Here is a 17082-nt window from a genome sequence, read left to right as displayed (position 1 = left end):
CTTTAATAAGGAAAGAGTAACTGCATCTGTGTTCAGTATTGATTCATAGTTCTAAAAACCAAATATCTCTGACTTAAACATCTGCTATTTTTCTTTAATCTGTAAAAAATGAGAAGCAAAGGAAGCTGTTTGTAACATTTTTTTTTAAAACTGATATGCAAGCAATAGCATTGTGTCCCAAAAATATTGCAGAGAACAAGAGATTTCACGTCTTCTCGGATATACTCTCAGATTGTCACTCTGTTCAGCTCCTCTGCTCAATGTAAATCAAAGAGAATCAGAACTGGACTGAGCAGATGGTTTAAATCTGTGAAGTGCAATTGCCATGTCTGCAACTTGTACTGTCTGTGACCAGCTGCAGGTGTAGCCCAAGAAATTGTTTGTAATAAGAATGAAAATACCTCATTCCCAACGTTGTGTCGTAGGGAGCATGGCAGACTGGTGGGAGAGTATCAAGTACGAAATACTTTCACCTGAGAGAAGTTTCTTAAGCATTGCAAACAATGCTTATGCCAAAATTCTTGTTTGTGGTATCATGAGTTGCCTGACATATCACAATGAATAGTGAGATTAAACTTTGCTAGGGCACTGAAACTCATCAGGGGTGAACAATTAAGCCAGTGTTACAGCTCCTGGAAAGAGACACTATATCCTGGTGACCTGGAAAGTTCTCTGTCACTGTGCCAGCTCCCAGTGATCTGCCAGCATTTACTCTTTTGCTTCCTAGACTTTAGACTGAGAAAATCATTCCCTCAAAATGAGGACAATGACACAGGAGATTAGCTGAGAAATATGAACAATAAATGAGTTATTGCCACTATGACTAATCCATATGGCTGACATTTATTAACTAATCTTTAGTAATACATAGGAAGAGGATTTTGTCAAGTTTCCATGATCTCTTCTTAATGTAAACAGAAACCTGACATTTTAACTAATTCAGGCTCTCTCAGAAAAACTCCAGAAGTTAGCACATTTATTTGGGAGATGTTGGGGCCATGCTGGGTTAGACAGAAACTTTTCCATTAGTGATTTTCAAACTTTGGCAGATTTATACATTGTTCTGCCTTTCACACACAGGCCTGTTTTATGGTGGAGTCTGCATTGCTATGGCTGCAGTGGCATCTCTTCTGGGAGCCTTGTTGCAGGTAGGTGTGTCAGACAGCTTTTTCATGCCCATGTCAAATGACCCAAAATAAATTATGTAAGAAAATAATTGCTGGATACCATTATGAGATTAGTTTTTATTCTTTGTTGGCTACTGATGTGAAACTGCCCGTGGCTCAGCCTGTGTTTTAAGCATCTATGTATCAAATTCTGGCAGCCGAGTAAACACCACTTTTAAAAGTCCCATAATTTCTTTTTGAACATCTTTTCTTGTCGGTTTGGAGGCTTTACCTTCCTTGCACAGGACCTGGTAGCAGACTTTCTTTCTTCCTCAGGCAGCGCTCAGCATTTTTGGCATGGTTGGTGGCCCCCTTTTAGGACTGTTTGCCTTGGGAATCCTCTGCTCCTTTGCAAATGGAATTGTAAGTAGAAATTTAAAGACCTGTTCATCCAAAATTTGTTGATAATTGTGGACATCTCCTTCCCCCTCTCCCACTAATAATATGATGTTGAACAGCAAGGGAGGTGTCTTTGGTACTTTCTGTGAGGACATTTCTCTTTGCTCCCTTTCTCTCTTATCCCAAGGAAATGATGAACAAATCTGTACAGGAACTTGAATTTCCAACCCATGACGAGATTTACACATCCAGATGGGGGAAAATGATCTGAATACAAATGAAACTTTGACAAGGATTTCTTAAAACCAGTTTTAGAAGCAGGGACAATGAACCTCGAGATGTAGCTGAACAACCACTAGGCTCAAAGAATGATGACCTGTCTTAGCAAAAGGGGGTCAGGTCAGGAAAATGGGGTCTAAGCACTTGCAGACCAAATTGTTGTATTCTCAGAGTGCTTCTGTATTGTAAAATTAACATTTCCGGAGGAAAAACCTTTCCCATCAAAAAAAAGGGCTTTGTTAACATGGTCCATGGTTTAGTCTGGTAGACTTACTAAATAGTAATCCTGACAGGTTTACTAATCACTGATCTTTACCTCTTTGCAGTTACCGATTTTATATATATATATTAAAGTAAAGAAATTTTAAAAATTACTAGATCTCAGCCAAACCCCCACCTACCTCTGATGTAGGAGAGACTTTTTTGTTGAAACAGGTCACATGAGAAAATTGAAAAATTTCTGCTCTAGGAGGAGGGACTCAAAAAAATCAGAATTTTCCCATATACCATGCAGGCCAAAGTTATCCTTTGACCTGCATGGTAAAGACCCAGTGGCCAAATAAAAAGAGTTACATGCAGGAGCTGTGAGAAAACATTGCATTTCCCCAAAGGGGAATGAAGTAAACTCCCCAGCACTTCCCAACTATATATTTTATTTCTGCTATGGAGACTAAAGTTTAGATTATCTTGACTATTTCTTACTCATCTCATTGTTGTTTCTTTCAAATATCTTTTGCTTTTCATGTAATCCAAGTTTCACTTTTTGTTTTGCAGGGAGCATTTGTGGGTCTTCTCAGTGGCTTCGTTATTTCTCTTTGGGTTGGAATTGGATCTCAGATTTATCCTCCACTTCCAGAGAGGACCAAGCCACTCAGTCTCTCAACTGCAGGCTGTAATATATCTACAGGAAATTTAACATCAACAGTATTTCCATTAACAACAGTTTTCAGCACACCAGGTGCAGAAAGGTATGTGAGTTCATCAAATGCAGTAACAAAGCATGTCTTTTTTTTTTTTTTAAAGAAACACAAACATCTGCAGAATATTTGGGTTACTATAACTATATTCTCTGGTTTGTCTACCACTCTGTTTGAGATGCAGCAGTTTTCTCTGATTTTTTTTCCCTATCAGACTGAAGTTTGTCTGAGTTATTCCACAACAGAAGTCAAAGTGAATCTTCCTATTGATCTGAAAAGCTTCAGTTCAATATTTGAGTTCAAAGGCTTGGAATGCCTCACTGTGGACTACAGTTTTAAACAAAGATATCATTTATAGTTATTGGATTAACTTCTACAATCTGTCACATGAATTAGGGTAATTGGCAGTTAAAGGGCAAAATGCCAGTTAGCAGCTCTACCTACAGCAACTTGTCTGTGCAGAATAGTTCTATTTAGTATGTTCAGAATGGACACAATATAAGGGGTTTCCTCAGCTCTGCAACTGCCAAATGTCATACCCTGGATGATCACAATTAAGTTTAACAGTACAGGGAGCAGTGGGAACGGAAAGAAGCTGAAAAAACACATTTCTAGGGTTTCCAAATCCTTACACCTTGGAGCATTGTGCAATCAAGAGATACCCTGACACACACCTGGGTGCCCAGCATCCAGTTTCATATACCACGCCTTTTGCATGAGCCCTCCAGCATTGCTCCTGGCTGCTGGGAAGCACCTGTTGCAACAGAGCACGTCCTCAGGGAGAGCAGAATGAGGTGTAGAGACAGTTGCTCTATTGTTTCTGGCTGTTTAGAGCTGCTTGGGGTTTATTTCCTTGTTGGGTTTTCTTTTGTGTCTCTTCCTTTAAATAACATCACCCTTGCTAAAGAAATTAATCCCTCCATCTGGATAACTGGAGTGTTCAGCTGTGCACTAGGTTCATAGCAGAGACAGGACTGTTCTGTTTTACCTGCTCTGTCTGATGCATTTCCCCACTGCACTGATTAGCCTTGTCTCTTACAAGGGAACTTGTCCTGCAAATTTTGGAACAAATTTTTAGTGCGCATATGATTGTATGGAGGTTACTGGCTCAAGATTACCAGGTCGCTTGGTTCAGAAGTATCTCTGTATTTAAACACTGTCTGGAAACAAACATTTTGAAGTTGTTTGGAACAGAAAAGGAGAGATTAATGCTTTTTCTGCTTTATTTCAGGCCTGCCCTGGCAGACAACTGGTATTCCTTGTCTTATCTCTACTTCAGCACACTTGGGACACTTGTCACAATAGTTGTGGGAATAATTATCAGCCTCCTTACAGGTACTAGTTTCAGAGCTGTGATTGAATGTGTCTCAGATCGCTTTCAAACTAAGATATCCTAAGAGCCACAGGAAATGCCAGTAACCTATTGCAAACATTGTGTAAAGGTTACCATCCTAAATCAAATTTCCTCTACTCAGACTTCGGCCTCCCACTCCTGGTCTTTGCTCACAGCAAAAGTTACTACAAATCTCTAAGGAGAAAGAAGTTTCAGCATATTTTTAAACCTAAAGAGCAAAAAAAAAAAAAAAAAAAAAAAGAAGAAGAAAAAAAAAGACATCTGTCTTTCCTGTTTTATTAGATGCCTGCAGGGGCTGGAGGTTTAAGACTTCTCCCCGAACATGGCAACAACTCCCAGCAAGGATATACACCCATGCTTCTAGAGGACAAAAGCAGTTTTTACTTTGAGTGAGTTCAGAGCACTCAAGGGCTGTTGTCTGCATCCATAGAGTGCATGCTTTTCACCACATTCCTCAAGAACATGCCTAAGACCTGCCAGATCTTCTGCATGGCTATTTTAGCTTCTTTCTCAGTTTCCCAGTACTTTTGTGCAAAGGGAAAAAGCAGGTTGCCATGGGTAAGAGTGGGGAGTTCAGTTCCAGGCCATGGCCTCACTGCTTTGGCATCCAGGTCAGATGCAAACTACCCTTGTCATTCACCTCATGCATGGCAGAAACAGCAAAAAAGCAGCTGTTCTCACAGCTTTACCCAGTATTCCCAGCCAGATTCATATAGCAGCCCTCATCTCTGAGGCTGTTGGATTTAAAATTTTTAGACTGATCCACAACAGCTCTAGGACTATGAAACTCCAAACTCAGTAGATAAAATCACTTCCATTAACTTCCCTATGCCTTGCAACTAATAAGCACAAGTGACATTTATCTCATTTTCTTCTTAGTTTTTAGAAGATTTGTTCCACACTTTCTTTCAGGCACATGCTCTTCCCATTGCTATAGTGATTCTTGTACCCAAATTTTGCTTTTAACCAGGTAGGGATCAGGTTACCTATAGGTCATGAAACAAAGCATGAAAACCAGACAACTCACTAAATCCAGATGAGAAATACTCAACCCAAGAGCAGAATCACTGAAGAACTAACCCAGCTACAATGTCACCCTGCTTCTCATGGAGCAAGATTCCATTTAAGCCTCAGGTGGCAAGCAGAGCTAGTTCCCAGCACCTACATCTCTTTTGTTTCCCTCCCAAGAATAGCTAATCTTCCATGCCTTAAAAATGCCCAGACATTCCATTAACTCTCATCTCCCCATCCTGGAGGTGCCCTTAAATAATTCACTATAAAAATTGCTGGCGAGTTTGGAGAGAGGAACTTGCTGACAGGGAGCTGAAAACTGGAGCTCAGAGTTCAGGGTAGCACTTGGTGCCATAATTCCTGGACTGGCAGAGTAGTCCCAGACATCATCGTATGTGATTCATTCTTATCTGGTGATTGCCAGATTCACTTTATTCCAAAACAGGAAATCTGAGGAGGATCTAGGAAACTGGGAAATAGCTAAGGCATTTCAAATAGACTTTGAGGGATCATTTTATATATTGAGAGGAGCAGGGTATACATCTTTGTAAAGAAATGATCCCTAAGGTCTGTGATTGCTTGATGGCTTTTGCTGCATGACTCTGTCCTGCTTGCTTGGTGCCCATAGCTGACTCATGGTTTGCATGTGTAAAGCTGGCTGAATGAAACTTGCCTATTTTGTAGGAGGACTAAAGCAGAACACGGATCCTAAATTCCTGCTGACCAAGGAAGATTTCCTGTCCAACTTCTCACGGTCTGAAACTGAACAAGTAAGTGTAACTGTGCATCTCTGATTTAAATCAGTCTTTCCTCCTGAGGACAAAGGTAAATAAATTCCTGTCTTGCATTTTTCCAATCAGGATGAATAGCACCCAATGCTGCCTGATTGGACTGCCTGTTTTAAGGCAGTAGCAGAGCACAGGGCAGGTGGGAGTAAGGCTGCTGCTTCAGGCAGGGAAGCAGTTTTGCCCCAGCTTAGCTTCAGTCCATAACAGAGAAGCAACTGAGAAAAGAGACAGTTTTCTCCATGTCGCTGCTAAAATGCTCCTTAACTGGCCTCTGGAAAGCTGCCCCAAAGCACACCTTGGACTCAGCAAAGCTTCCTTAGTTTGTGAACATACTTTCTTTAAGGTCTGAATTTTTTGTAACTTTGGCTACTGTTTGAGAGAAAACATTTTTAATCAGTGTATCTTTTTCCTAGCTCTCATCCTAAGAAAAAAGAAAAGGGGAAATAACATCAGTTAGAAGGGAGAATACAGGGAATTATTTTTTAAAAATAAATTACAGATCACTTTTCAGTCAATATCATCAGCTGAACATTGAAGCTCAGCTTTGTTGAGTAGTTCAGACAATATCATACCTTTAAGATGGTCCAGCTTCAAAATGTTTTTTCTAGATACTGACAACTCCTTCTAGAATGGTCCTATGTATTTCAGGATAAGAACACAAAAAAGGATATTTTACCATACTATTGTAATGCTGTTTGCCCATGTGAGTACTGAAGATCAACTATCCAGTTACTATCATTCACTGTCTTTAATGGGTCAACTTCTTTTTCCAGTATCTGTGAATTTAATCCCTGAAGTCTTTTGAAAAAAAACAAGACAATCCACCACCCACAGGAAAGCTAATATCCACAGCCATACTTATTTTATGCCTGGAATCAGAAACAAGTATCTATCTCTTACATGACTGAGAGCTAAATAACAAGTGGTTGGCATCACAAGTAATGCAAAAAGTTGATGAGATTAAAAAACCAGGACTAACTAAGCAACTGTCTGCACATGAAGAGCTCAATATATCATTCTATTTAACAGAAATGCGACATCAAAGCAATGATGCATGTTAATCTGCTCTTCCTGTCCTAGATGGGGCAAGGATGAAGGGTTGGGAGTCAATAGCTCAAAGACCTGGTGGTGACATATCACTAGACATGAAAACAGCAATTAGAACTTTGCACACCCTAAACCACTTTAGACAATTTGCAGGACAAGGACATTTTGTGTGACGAGAACATTTCACACAATTAGTACCTTATGCAATACAAAACTTTCCATGCCCCTAGAAAAATACCATCTACTGCAATGAGTATTTGTGCTCTGTCAGCCAGCGGTGTGTTTTCCTGCAAGGCACCCTGTGTGTCAGGCCTGACTGCTGCCCAAAGAGAGGTCAAAGAGAGGAAGACTGTTTCTTCTGTTTCACAGCATGGCTTTTGTCTTTTGTTTTTTAGCCAGAGAAAGTGGAAGTGTTGAACTGGAAGCCATTTTCCGTGGCAGATGAAGGAACTGACAACCCTGCCTTCAGCCACATTGAAATGGATGTTGCAAGTGACAAGAACAAAGTCAATGGTCTTCATATATGACACAAGGCTGTGTCAGCCCATGAGGACATGTGTAAAGCACTGTTGACATTCCTGTTCTGGGTCAGTTCCCAGCTCTGCTGGGGTCATGGGCAGGCATCAGCTGAGCTTTGTGGCACTGTCGCCTTTGCATGACCTTGACATTAGTCAAGAAAGGAATCAGGTTTTTCTTGCACTTCCTCACTCTCTCACTCTGGCTCTCAGTGACAGAGCCTAAAGCATTGTTTCTATGTGAAATATTTGCCTGATATTCTTGAGCCTCCTGGAAAATACCTGCTTTTAATCTCATTTCATCCTCAGAGTGAATCTTTTATTTGGAAAGAGTACTGTTCGCCCAGACGTGGGTGTTTTTCTGGCTTGTTTTTTTTTTCTTTTTTATTTTAAGGCATTGAAAGTATGAAGAGATTAGGGTGTGGGAACTTATCAGATTGCAAGAAATAGTGGGTCTTTTTTTGGTTGTTTTTGTATGGGAGGTGTATTTACTGATATCTGGTTCCTCTGTAGAACTGATTCTGAGAGCATATTTATTTTGCTGGTTTTGTCATTTGTGTTTTTTCTAACCAACTTGATTCTTGGCTACCTGCACCTTCTCCTCTGTGCTCACTGCTGGGAGCTGCAAGAGTGACTTTGGTGGTGGTAAGAGGCAAGAGTCAGTACTGTTTCCCTTCATGCTTTATCTCTTTCTTCTCCCCTGTCTTGCCCTTACAGAGCTGGTCCTCATGAAGGAAATAATCTATTTACACTTTTTATTCAGTGCCATAGACCAGAACCACAGTAGCCTTCTACTGCATGCCCAGCTTGCTGGCTGAGGATTGTTCTTGCACTGGGCTGGGCACAGTGCAGCAGAGAGGTTAACAAAGAAGATTCCCTTTTGGCTGTGGTGGACAAGGGTGAAGGCTGCATCTGCAGTTGCCACAGCAGTTCTCTCCAGGGTTATGAGCTGAAACCTCCTTAGCCCTTTGTGTCCTTGTTTTCACTCTGGGGAATTCATGTTCAAGGCTGGCTCAGATCAGACAAGTGCACACTGTGTTTTGGCAGGCGTGCAGAGTTCCCTGCACTGTTCTCCAGCAGGGCTGCAGAGCTTGTGGAATAGCTTATGGTGGGGCTGCCAAGGTTAACAGCCCACCCATGTGAGAGCATGCTTTGTGCTGGTGTTTTGGGAAGGTGAAAACCCCCATTGCTTTCTTCTCCTGTTTGTTTTTGGGTACAGTGGGGAACAGACTATAACCCACTGCATTGTTTTTGGTTTTTTTGTACTTCAGACTTCTACTATGGCTATATAAGAGTGTTTAAAACTCTTCTAAAGCAGCAAAATCAAGTCAGAAAATTAAAGCCATTGCAGGAAAGCTGAGCTGTGAAGCTTAGAAGGTAGTCATGCTTGGGAATCAGGTGAAAAACTGACTGCATGCCTTAAGTACTTTCTAAAAGTTACAGTGCATTTGTGCCAAGTACTGAGCTGCTGTAACTTGGAATATGACACAGTGCTAGCTTAGTGCTTAGTGGCCATAGCATCTAAATCAATTTTTTTCTGTGCCCTTGTGGCAGAGGGCACTTGATGATCTACTGCACAGAAAAAATGGGCTCCAAGGACTAGAGCAGGAGAGCAGGCCAGCCAGACACTCTGTGGGTGCCACCAAGGCCATGACTCCACCGGTGAACCTAGCACAAAACTGTGTGATGGAGGCAGGTTTCCCCCATGCCTCCTGAAGCTTTTTTTGTGTTATTCAGTGCAGAGTTTAGGGCCAGGCCCTTTCCTCACTCTCCTCTACTGCAGCTCTGGGTTCAGGTCAGTGCCTAAAGCCACTGTGTGGAAGGGCTGTCATCAAGTGGGATAGATCCCATGAGTTACATCTTGCGTCCCTATATCAAAGATCTGAGACAAAAAATAGCATCCTGAATAAAGTTTTCTAGGATTCAGGACAGGAATATCTCTGTTTTGGGACACTCTGAGTTACTCTGAGACAATTATCCTATTAACTGAATCAGCTGGCTATGCTTCTCAAGTCTCAGAAGAAAAGTGCAGCTTATTCAACCTTGTGCCTTGCCTTCATCACCCAGAAACAGACACTGCATTCTTTGCTGTGGAATACTTCTTCAGCCTTGGAATATAATAATTTATACTTACCAGGTACTTTCAGCCCACAGATATGAAAGAGGGTAAGTACTGCTATCTCCACACTGCTGCAGAGTGCTGAAGTGGACTGGTGTGCCTCTGTGTACCTGTGCTTTGTGAGTGAGAGTATGCTGTAAAAGAGAGTAGAAGCCTGCAGCAAGCACTTGATCTGTATACCTGCCAGTATAGCTACAGCCCTCCCAATCCAAATGCTGAATTCCCATCTGAATGTGCTTCTCCAGAGGGTGACTGGTCACTGCTGTGTGAAACAGCATCAGCATGTCCTTTCTGCATCACTCTGGGCTGAAATTACTGTGCTGCAGTTGATGCTGCCTTAGACTGGTTAAATCATCTGTAACTTCTACCTGTTTCATTCATGAAGACTAATCTTCTTGGGTATCATATTTAAAAATGTAATTTTCTTCTCTGTGTTTTGAATTCAGGTATCTGTTTAAAGCAGAGGAAATGTGTAAATTACCATCTTACCTTCCCTTTATTGCTGAAGTCACTCTTTAAGCACTGAGCAGTCATTTAACTTGAATTTAGGTATGAAGTGAAAGTTTGTGCCAGGTGATATTTATTGGTCCACAATCATAACATCAAGATGTGTTTTCATGGGGAAGTATATCTTGCTGTAAGTGGTTTAGAGACAAACACCCTTATACTTTGCAGGTGACATCTGCAACTACCCCATTTCTTGCTATCTAGCCTCCCATGACTGCTGCAGAGCTATAAAGTGACTCTTTTGGCTTTATTTTTTTCTATATTTTTCTTAATTGACATCATTAATGAAAACAATTCTTCAATTTTCAATAATATTTTCTCTGGGAAAATATACTGTCCCTCTGCTAGCTGAACTCTCAGTCAGTGCTTTCCTTGTCTGTGTAAAAGCAAGATAATTCTTGGAGTCTCTACCATACTCCTGCACCCTGCTCCTTCATCTCTCCCAGCTGAAAGCTCACCTGATAAAAAAATGTGGGATGTTCAAAATTGATTTATTTCATAGGAGTGGGAGCACTCCACAGTGTCCAAATTACGTGCAGCATCTGGCAGGGTTGTGAGACAAAACAATTAGGAACCTGTTTAAGTGTAAACATTAAAAATCCCCAACCCTATAACCACTACAGTGACAATATTTGACTATGTGAATACACAAAAGAACCACAGAGAGAAACTAGTGACAAATTTTGTCTCTTTTTGGTCTGCATTTAAATTTTACTTCCATCTAACTGGTCAGTTTGCTTGCTGAACAAATAAGGTAAACAGAAAGAAACTCATCAATGACAAGCAGTAAATATTTCATATGCATAATTTATTTTTAAAGTTTATTACATCACATTATACAAGCATTAAACATGGCTTTATGTTGATGATTTTTTTAAAGTGGGAAAACTTGACATTCTTCTCCATAGAATTTTTCTATTTACAAATAAACAATCTCTCTATATACTTTATATATATATATATAATATATATGGTCAATAATGTAACTCCCCTCAGAAAGATTTAAAATAAAAAAGAACTGATTTGTAAACACAGTTTCTGTCGTAGTATTTGGTGGTTTGAATGTAGATGATGTTCTTTTCCTAGATTTTTCTTTCGTCAGAGTATCCAGGTTGTTAATTTACATTTTTTATTTTAAGATCTGTAAAACCAGCATGGGACAGAATGCAAAAAACTTAGCACATGGGCTGAAAAACAGCCCAAATGTACATTTTTTCCCTTGGTTTTAAAAACTGGCTTGTAACTGCTCATGAAGTACATGCTGCTGTCAAGAATGGCCTATGGAGAACAATCCTATGATGATTGCAAGATGATTTCACAGTAAATCTTCTGATGTGTGCTGTCCTGCTTGCTATGTAAAATGTCTGTGCCACGTACTGAGGTTGAATTTTTTTCTCATTCCCTTGAAGGTAGTGCTGTCTTAGAGCTGGAGTAAGTAAACAACTTACAGAACTGTCACATGGAGATTTAAACAAAACTCATAATCAGATCAGGAAGAGAATGGCATAAATTAGTTCTGTAAAGACTATTAAAATTCAATTTATTTTTATTATTATTATTCTTATACTACTATTTGGGTGGTTTTTTTCCTAATGAATAAGAAGGGGGCATCTTTCCTGAGTGTTCTGCTATGTAGCTCTGAAGGACTCCAGGGAAATCGATTCATCAGACCAGCAGCAGAGAAACCTTGAGAGGTTGACTGGTCAAACTGAAGTGACAAAGATGAATTCAGGGTCTGCCAGGGAGGTCAGAGCCCCTTGCAGCATCATACTCAGCACAAGCTTGGCAAGCAGCCAACCTATGGTCTCATTTAGAGCAGATGGGACACAACTTCTAGCAATGTGTTGTCAGGAAAATTCATCATAATGGAGCTATCTTGAAAACTACTCTCAAAAGCAATTATTATCTATTGTGTTTCTGCTGAACATTATTTGTTTTGGCACATTTTGTTGCAGTGGTTTCTCTGAAGTGGAAGTCAGTTTATATTCTACTGTGTTTCAGTTCAGTTCTTGGAAGTTACTGAGATTTAAATTGACAAAGCTGCATCTTACTGCAGGGATTTGCAAAGATCCATTTTGCTCATATGGGTGACACTGATTTTATGCATGGTTCATGTCTCACTTTACTATTTAGCAAACAGTTTCTGAGATCTGGTCATCTGTTGGTTTAGATATTAAACTGAGGGTATCCAAAATAATCCAATTATTCATGAGAATTTGGTCTGAATATGATTTTGCACAGTGATCCTGCCCCAGAATCCCCAGGCTGCAACTGTAGGTGGTGGATGGTAAATACTAACCCATCTGGCATGTGTGTATTGGAGATCAACATTGCCTGATCCCCACCCCCTATTTACAGAGACAGAAATACTCCTATTTCCCCACTGACCTGTGGGATGTGTCCACAGCTGCTGTAAGCAGAAGCAAAAATGAACAAGTTCACTTCCCCATTAGTCAGAAATGTACCCCACAACCACTAGTTGTGCTCCCCACTCAGTTTGTCACTGAGCCAACACAGAACAGACTAATCCTGAAATTCCCCCAGTGTCTCATGGGACTTTCAGGCTTGGGCCAGGAGCAGCTGACAAAAGGGAGCTGCTATGTCATTTGTCCTCTTCAGGTAGGATGATGGATTGCTACTGGAGGAGGTTCCTTGCTTTTTTGTGTAGACAGGCAGTGGCTACAGAGAGGAGGGTGCTCACATTTTTTTTCATCCTTCTCCTTCCTCAAGTCATATTGCCTTTCATTAAAGTTTCCCCCTCTCATGCAAATAGCACAGTTCTCCATTGCAGTGGAAAATAGTTAATAGATCTAATTTGGTGATATTTGTCTTGGTGCAAATAGTCTTCTTGTCATGTGGAGCTTGAGGTATCCATCCATAGGATCTTGCATTGTGTGGTCCTGAAGGGCAAATTCTGCTCCTTCTATCAAATTACTTCCAGAATAACTTTTAGAAGCAACTGATTGAAGAGCTTTCACAACACTTTTGATTCATGTTGCTCTGTCCAGCACTTACGATGTCTTCAAAGCTACAAGTCCTCTCTTTTGGGTTAATAGTCTGGAAATTTTTAATTTCTTAATTAAAACAGAAATTTTAAATTTCTCATTACTAACAAATTTGCTAAAGGATATTGACAGTGACCTATTTTGCCCAAGTCTAATTTCCAGCCTGTCTAGAATTGCTCTGCATTAAGGATTTCAAGCTGTTTCATACTACAGTCTGTAGTTTTGTTTTTTCCCTCCATCCCTTCATAGATAATGGAATGATGAATACAGAAAGTGCTACAAGTGTAGATATTCTGGATGACTGTGTTTTATTCTGCTGACCTTATTAATCTTTTTGTTTGTTTGTTTGTTTGTTTGTTTTACTTAGGCAGGTAGGTCTTTAAGACGCCATCTGACATCTGTTATCTGTGTAAGTACACCCTAATTCCTGACTAGACCTCACAAATACATGGGCACTTCTGGCCTGATTTGATTCCTTCAGACACCAGACAGTCCTATAGCTGAAAAGGCACTGTTCAAAACTTTAACATTTATTACTGACTTTTCACAGTGTCATTTCCAAATAAATGACCCTACAGCTAGATACCTCTGGCCACATTTAGATGCTTGGCTATCTGTCTGCACTTGTGATGCCTACATTTTTCAGCACTGTCAGACCAGTTGCTCAGACTCATGATCATGCATCTCCTTCTAGATAGTACTTCAGTATTGTTGAGTGATGGAAATGGTCCATCTACGTGACCTTAACTGGTGGCAAATGCAAACTAGCGTGGTTGGATCCACTGTGGAAGAGAGCAACGCTGCCATGCACGTGCTGCAGATGGTGGCCACACACACAGACAAACACTGCTACGTTGCCAAGGCGCAGTCACTGCTTGTGAAGTAGCAACTCCATGAGAATGAGCCATAAGATCACCAGGTTCTGTAAAGCTCTGGAAGTTGTATAACTGCTTTGAAGTTCAGGGCCTCGAATTCTAGTCAGGGCCTGGGAGCTTTCTGGCGAGAGTGCAGAGACTTAGTATTGGTCTGATGTGGTCATGTTGACATCAGCTCTGGAGAAGACTAAGCCTTGGAAACACCTCTAATTTCAAAAGGCTTAATGATAAAATCCACCCTATTGAACAGGGGCACACATGTGCTAAGTGCACACAACATTACTGACTATTCCTTTCAGTGCACTCTCTGCTGTAGAAAACCAGGATTTTTTTATAAACAAGAGTTCTTATCTTCTTTTAAACAGTTTCTTCCCCATCCTGTCATGGCCACTCATTGTGATACGATTTTCCATTCTTTTTCCTTTCCTTCCGCTCTTTTTGCAGACGTTCTAATTCAGCTTCATACATCATTTCCTGAATCAGGTACTTTTCTCTCCTCATCCGATCTCTCAGATCTTTTGGAAGATCTGGAATTAAGTAGGAGATCAGATGCTTTATGCAAAAGACAAGGTGCTGTGAACACAAAAAAAGTAATGAAAAATGTAAAACCTCGGGAAGAAAAGAAGTACTTTTCACACCTTCTGAAAACCTTCTCTTTCCAATTTGCAGACAGATGCTGTGTTTAAACTAGACCCATTATTAAATTTTAAGAAAACAAACCATGAAGTCTTTTTCTCCATGACAACTCCCACCAAAGTCAGTGGAGTATGGGTCACAGCAGAAATTATGAGCAAGTGGGATCAAATAAGGCCTCAAACCTGTTCTATGACCTGTGTGTTCAAGGCCTGGAGGTCATGATTTGCTGTAAGGTTGTTTGGGCAGAGCCTGGTATTAGTACTGGTGTTAGTTCCTGCTCTGCAGGAAGAGGAGGTTCAAATGATGTAACGCTTTCCTGTTGCCATAAACACATCAAAATTTGAAGTAATGTATCTAGACAAAAGTAGTAATGTATCTATACAAAACAAAACCTAAACGTTTTTGACTGATCCTTTGTTCCTCCTATTTTAGGTGATGCCAGAGGATTACTTGAGTGTCCTTTTCTGTTTGATCAAAGATGCTGCTTGGAGATTTACTCCCTTCACTTGAGAGGAGGAACAGATAAACAGGAAAATCCTCCATCTCAGAAAGGACATACATTCTAGATTGGAGAAATAAAGGTGTTTCTCCTACTCCAAGCAGAACCTTTCTTTTGAAAGCCACTGAAAAGAGAACGTAAAATGTTTTCCCATGTATTCTTCCCTCAACATAAATAAACTCACAATACTGTAATTGTTGGATTTTAATTTTTTTTGCCAAGTCTAAAAAAGAAAAAAAGCCTCTTCTGTCAGTTTATCTTGGACAAATAATTCTTTTTGCAGTGATAGGAAATTCTTTTGTTTGCTTTCAAAGGAGGTTAAATTATCCAAAACACACTCAAGAGTGCCAAAAAGGGGTCTGAGCCTAATTTATTAAAAAACCTACCTTGATTTCCCTATCTCTTAATGCAATCTTTATTTAAGCACTGTAGCAATCACAATGCACTCATTAGTATTTTCAGAAAAGAAGTTGTGGTTTCTGCTACAAAAGGTTATTCCACAGTTGGTCACAAATTTGTCTGGACACTGAGACTCAAACAGCGCTCATTTTATTTGGCTCACTTCTCTCTGTGCCTACTGTGATGCCTTTATGTCAAGTGTGTATCAAGAGGCCAGACTCTCTTCAGTCTTTAAAATTCTTAGGCTGACCTGCCAGGACCATTCTTGTAGTACTTTTTGGAGATGCATACCCAGACTTTCATTACTGACTGCTCATGAAACTAGAGGAGATTGAGCCCAGCAGCCCTCTATCAAACCTTTCTTTCTTTCTTTCCCTTAATGTTTCCCTAAGCATGGAACCGATGATGGAAGAAATGATCTCCGTAGGAACCAACTGCTAATAAGTTACCCAGTGTAAAGGAAGAAGAGAGTCCAACCTGCAGTGCCATGTTCCTTCAACTGGAAGGTCTGAAAATTACAGTCATGGGGAATTTGCTGAAGTCCTTGGGCTTCTGCTGAGCCATGAAGAATAGAAATAATTATCTAGAAAATTCTTCTTCTCCATCTTTGCTCTAACACAAATGCTTCTGTTGTGTTATCCAAAGAGGTGCATTGAAAGCTCAGTTCAAAATGAACTGAAACAGTCTTCCTCACTGTTCTGTGGGTCAGAATGCAATATGTGCTCATGAACATTATGCTATATTCCAGTATGGTGACTACAGTTTCCATATCTGTGTTGAATGCCCTGTTGCTATGATTTCAGACCAGAGGATTGAGTAATGAGTTTTTTGAAATCAATGTGTTCCTTCTTTGGCTTCTTCAGTGTAAAAGGTATTTCAAACTTCTTGTGCTGGAGAGATGTTGAGCTCCTGGATTCTGGTGGAGATCTTAAGACTTTTTTTTTTTTTTTTTTTTTCCAAACAGCTCATCCTATTTTTCTATCATTCTGGCTCTCTTTTTCAAAATCAGCATGGGAATACCAGTCATGAGAAGTTGTTATTATCTCCTTTGGTTTGCCTTAGAGATGTCTGAGATACTGGTATAAATACTAATACTATGAACATAGACAAAGATATTGAATCCTTTTCATTGTCATCATCTATGTGATGCCAATCTTTCTGGAGGAATGAAGGGCTTTAAAAAAGAAAAAAATCAAGAACAAAAGCTAGATGTGTAAATACTATAGCTTTAGCTATCAGTGTTTCTCAGTTACTCAGATTTAATATTTTCTTCTCATGTTCCTTCACCCCTATCCTCATACAACAGTGAGCATACAGCTTCCCAACCAAGACAAGTTACTCCAAAAGTACAGTAATTTCACAACTATAAGGCGCACCCTTTTCACTAAAATTTTGATCGAAACCTGGAAGTGCGCCTTATAATCTGGTGCGTCTTATATATGGACAAAGTTCGGAAATTTGTCCACACCGGAAGTGCGCCTTATAATCCAGTGCCCCTTATAGTTGTGAAATTACTGTAAATAAAATCTTCATTTATTTCCCCCTCTTTGCAAGTCACTGCTATCGTTTTCTGTGTTATATTCCCTTTTCTATAAGAAGTCACATGCTTGTGACTGTTCAGAAAAC

At 40.1% G+C, this 17082-nt stretch overlaps 2 protein-coding genes across 9 annotated transcripts in view; one reads left to right on the top strand and one right to left on the bottom strand.

Moving 5' to 3' along the window:
- SLC5A8 (solute carrier family 5 member 8) overlaps positions 1-10297 on the top strand; it is a 28082-nt gene extending 17785 nt beyond the window's left edge. Inside the window, exons 10-15 of the mRNA XM_033056815.1 lie at positions 1081-1148; positions 1443-1529; positions 2559-2752; positions 3933-4036; positions 5751-5836; positions 7297-10297. Of these exons, the coding sequence (XP_032912706.1) occupies positions 1081-1148; positions 1443-1529; positions 2559-2752; positions 3933-4036; positions 5751-5836; positions 7297-7428 (671 nt within the window). The 3' untranslated portion in view covers positions 7429-10297. The remainder of the gene's footprint in view (positions 1-1080; positions 1149-1442; positions 1530-2558; positions 2753-3932; positions 4037-5750; positions 5837-7296) is intronic.
- Positions 10298-13268: 2971 nt separating this feature from the next.
- The window catches only part of ANO4 (anoctamin 4), a 200054-nt gene continuing 196240 nt past the window's right edge, over positions 13269-17082 (bottom strand). For all 8 annotated transcript variants that reach the window (XM_042779186.1, XM_033057538.2, XM_033057540.2 and 5 more), the window contains one exon: positions 13269-14495. In XM_042779186.1, coding sequence (XP_042635120.1) covers positions 14304-14495 — 192 coding nt within the window. In that variant the 3' untranslated portion in view covers positions 13269-14303. The remainder of the gene's footprint in view (positions 14496-17082) is intronic.

The sequence above is a fragment of the Catharus ustulatus genome, chromosome 4 (assembly GCF_009819885.2).
Source record: "Catharus ustulatus isolate bCatUst1 chromosome 4, bCatUst1.pri.v2, whole genome shotgun sequence".
NCBI classification, from domain to species: domain Eukaryota; kingdom Metazoa; phylum Chordata; class Aves; order Passeriformes; family Turdidae; genus Catharus; species Catharus ustulatus.
Note: the sequence above shows the minus strand (reverse complement) of the source record. Positions and strands in the feature narration are given on the sequence as shown.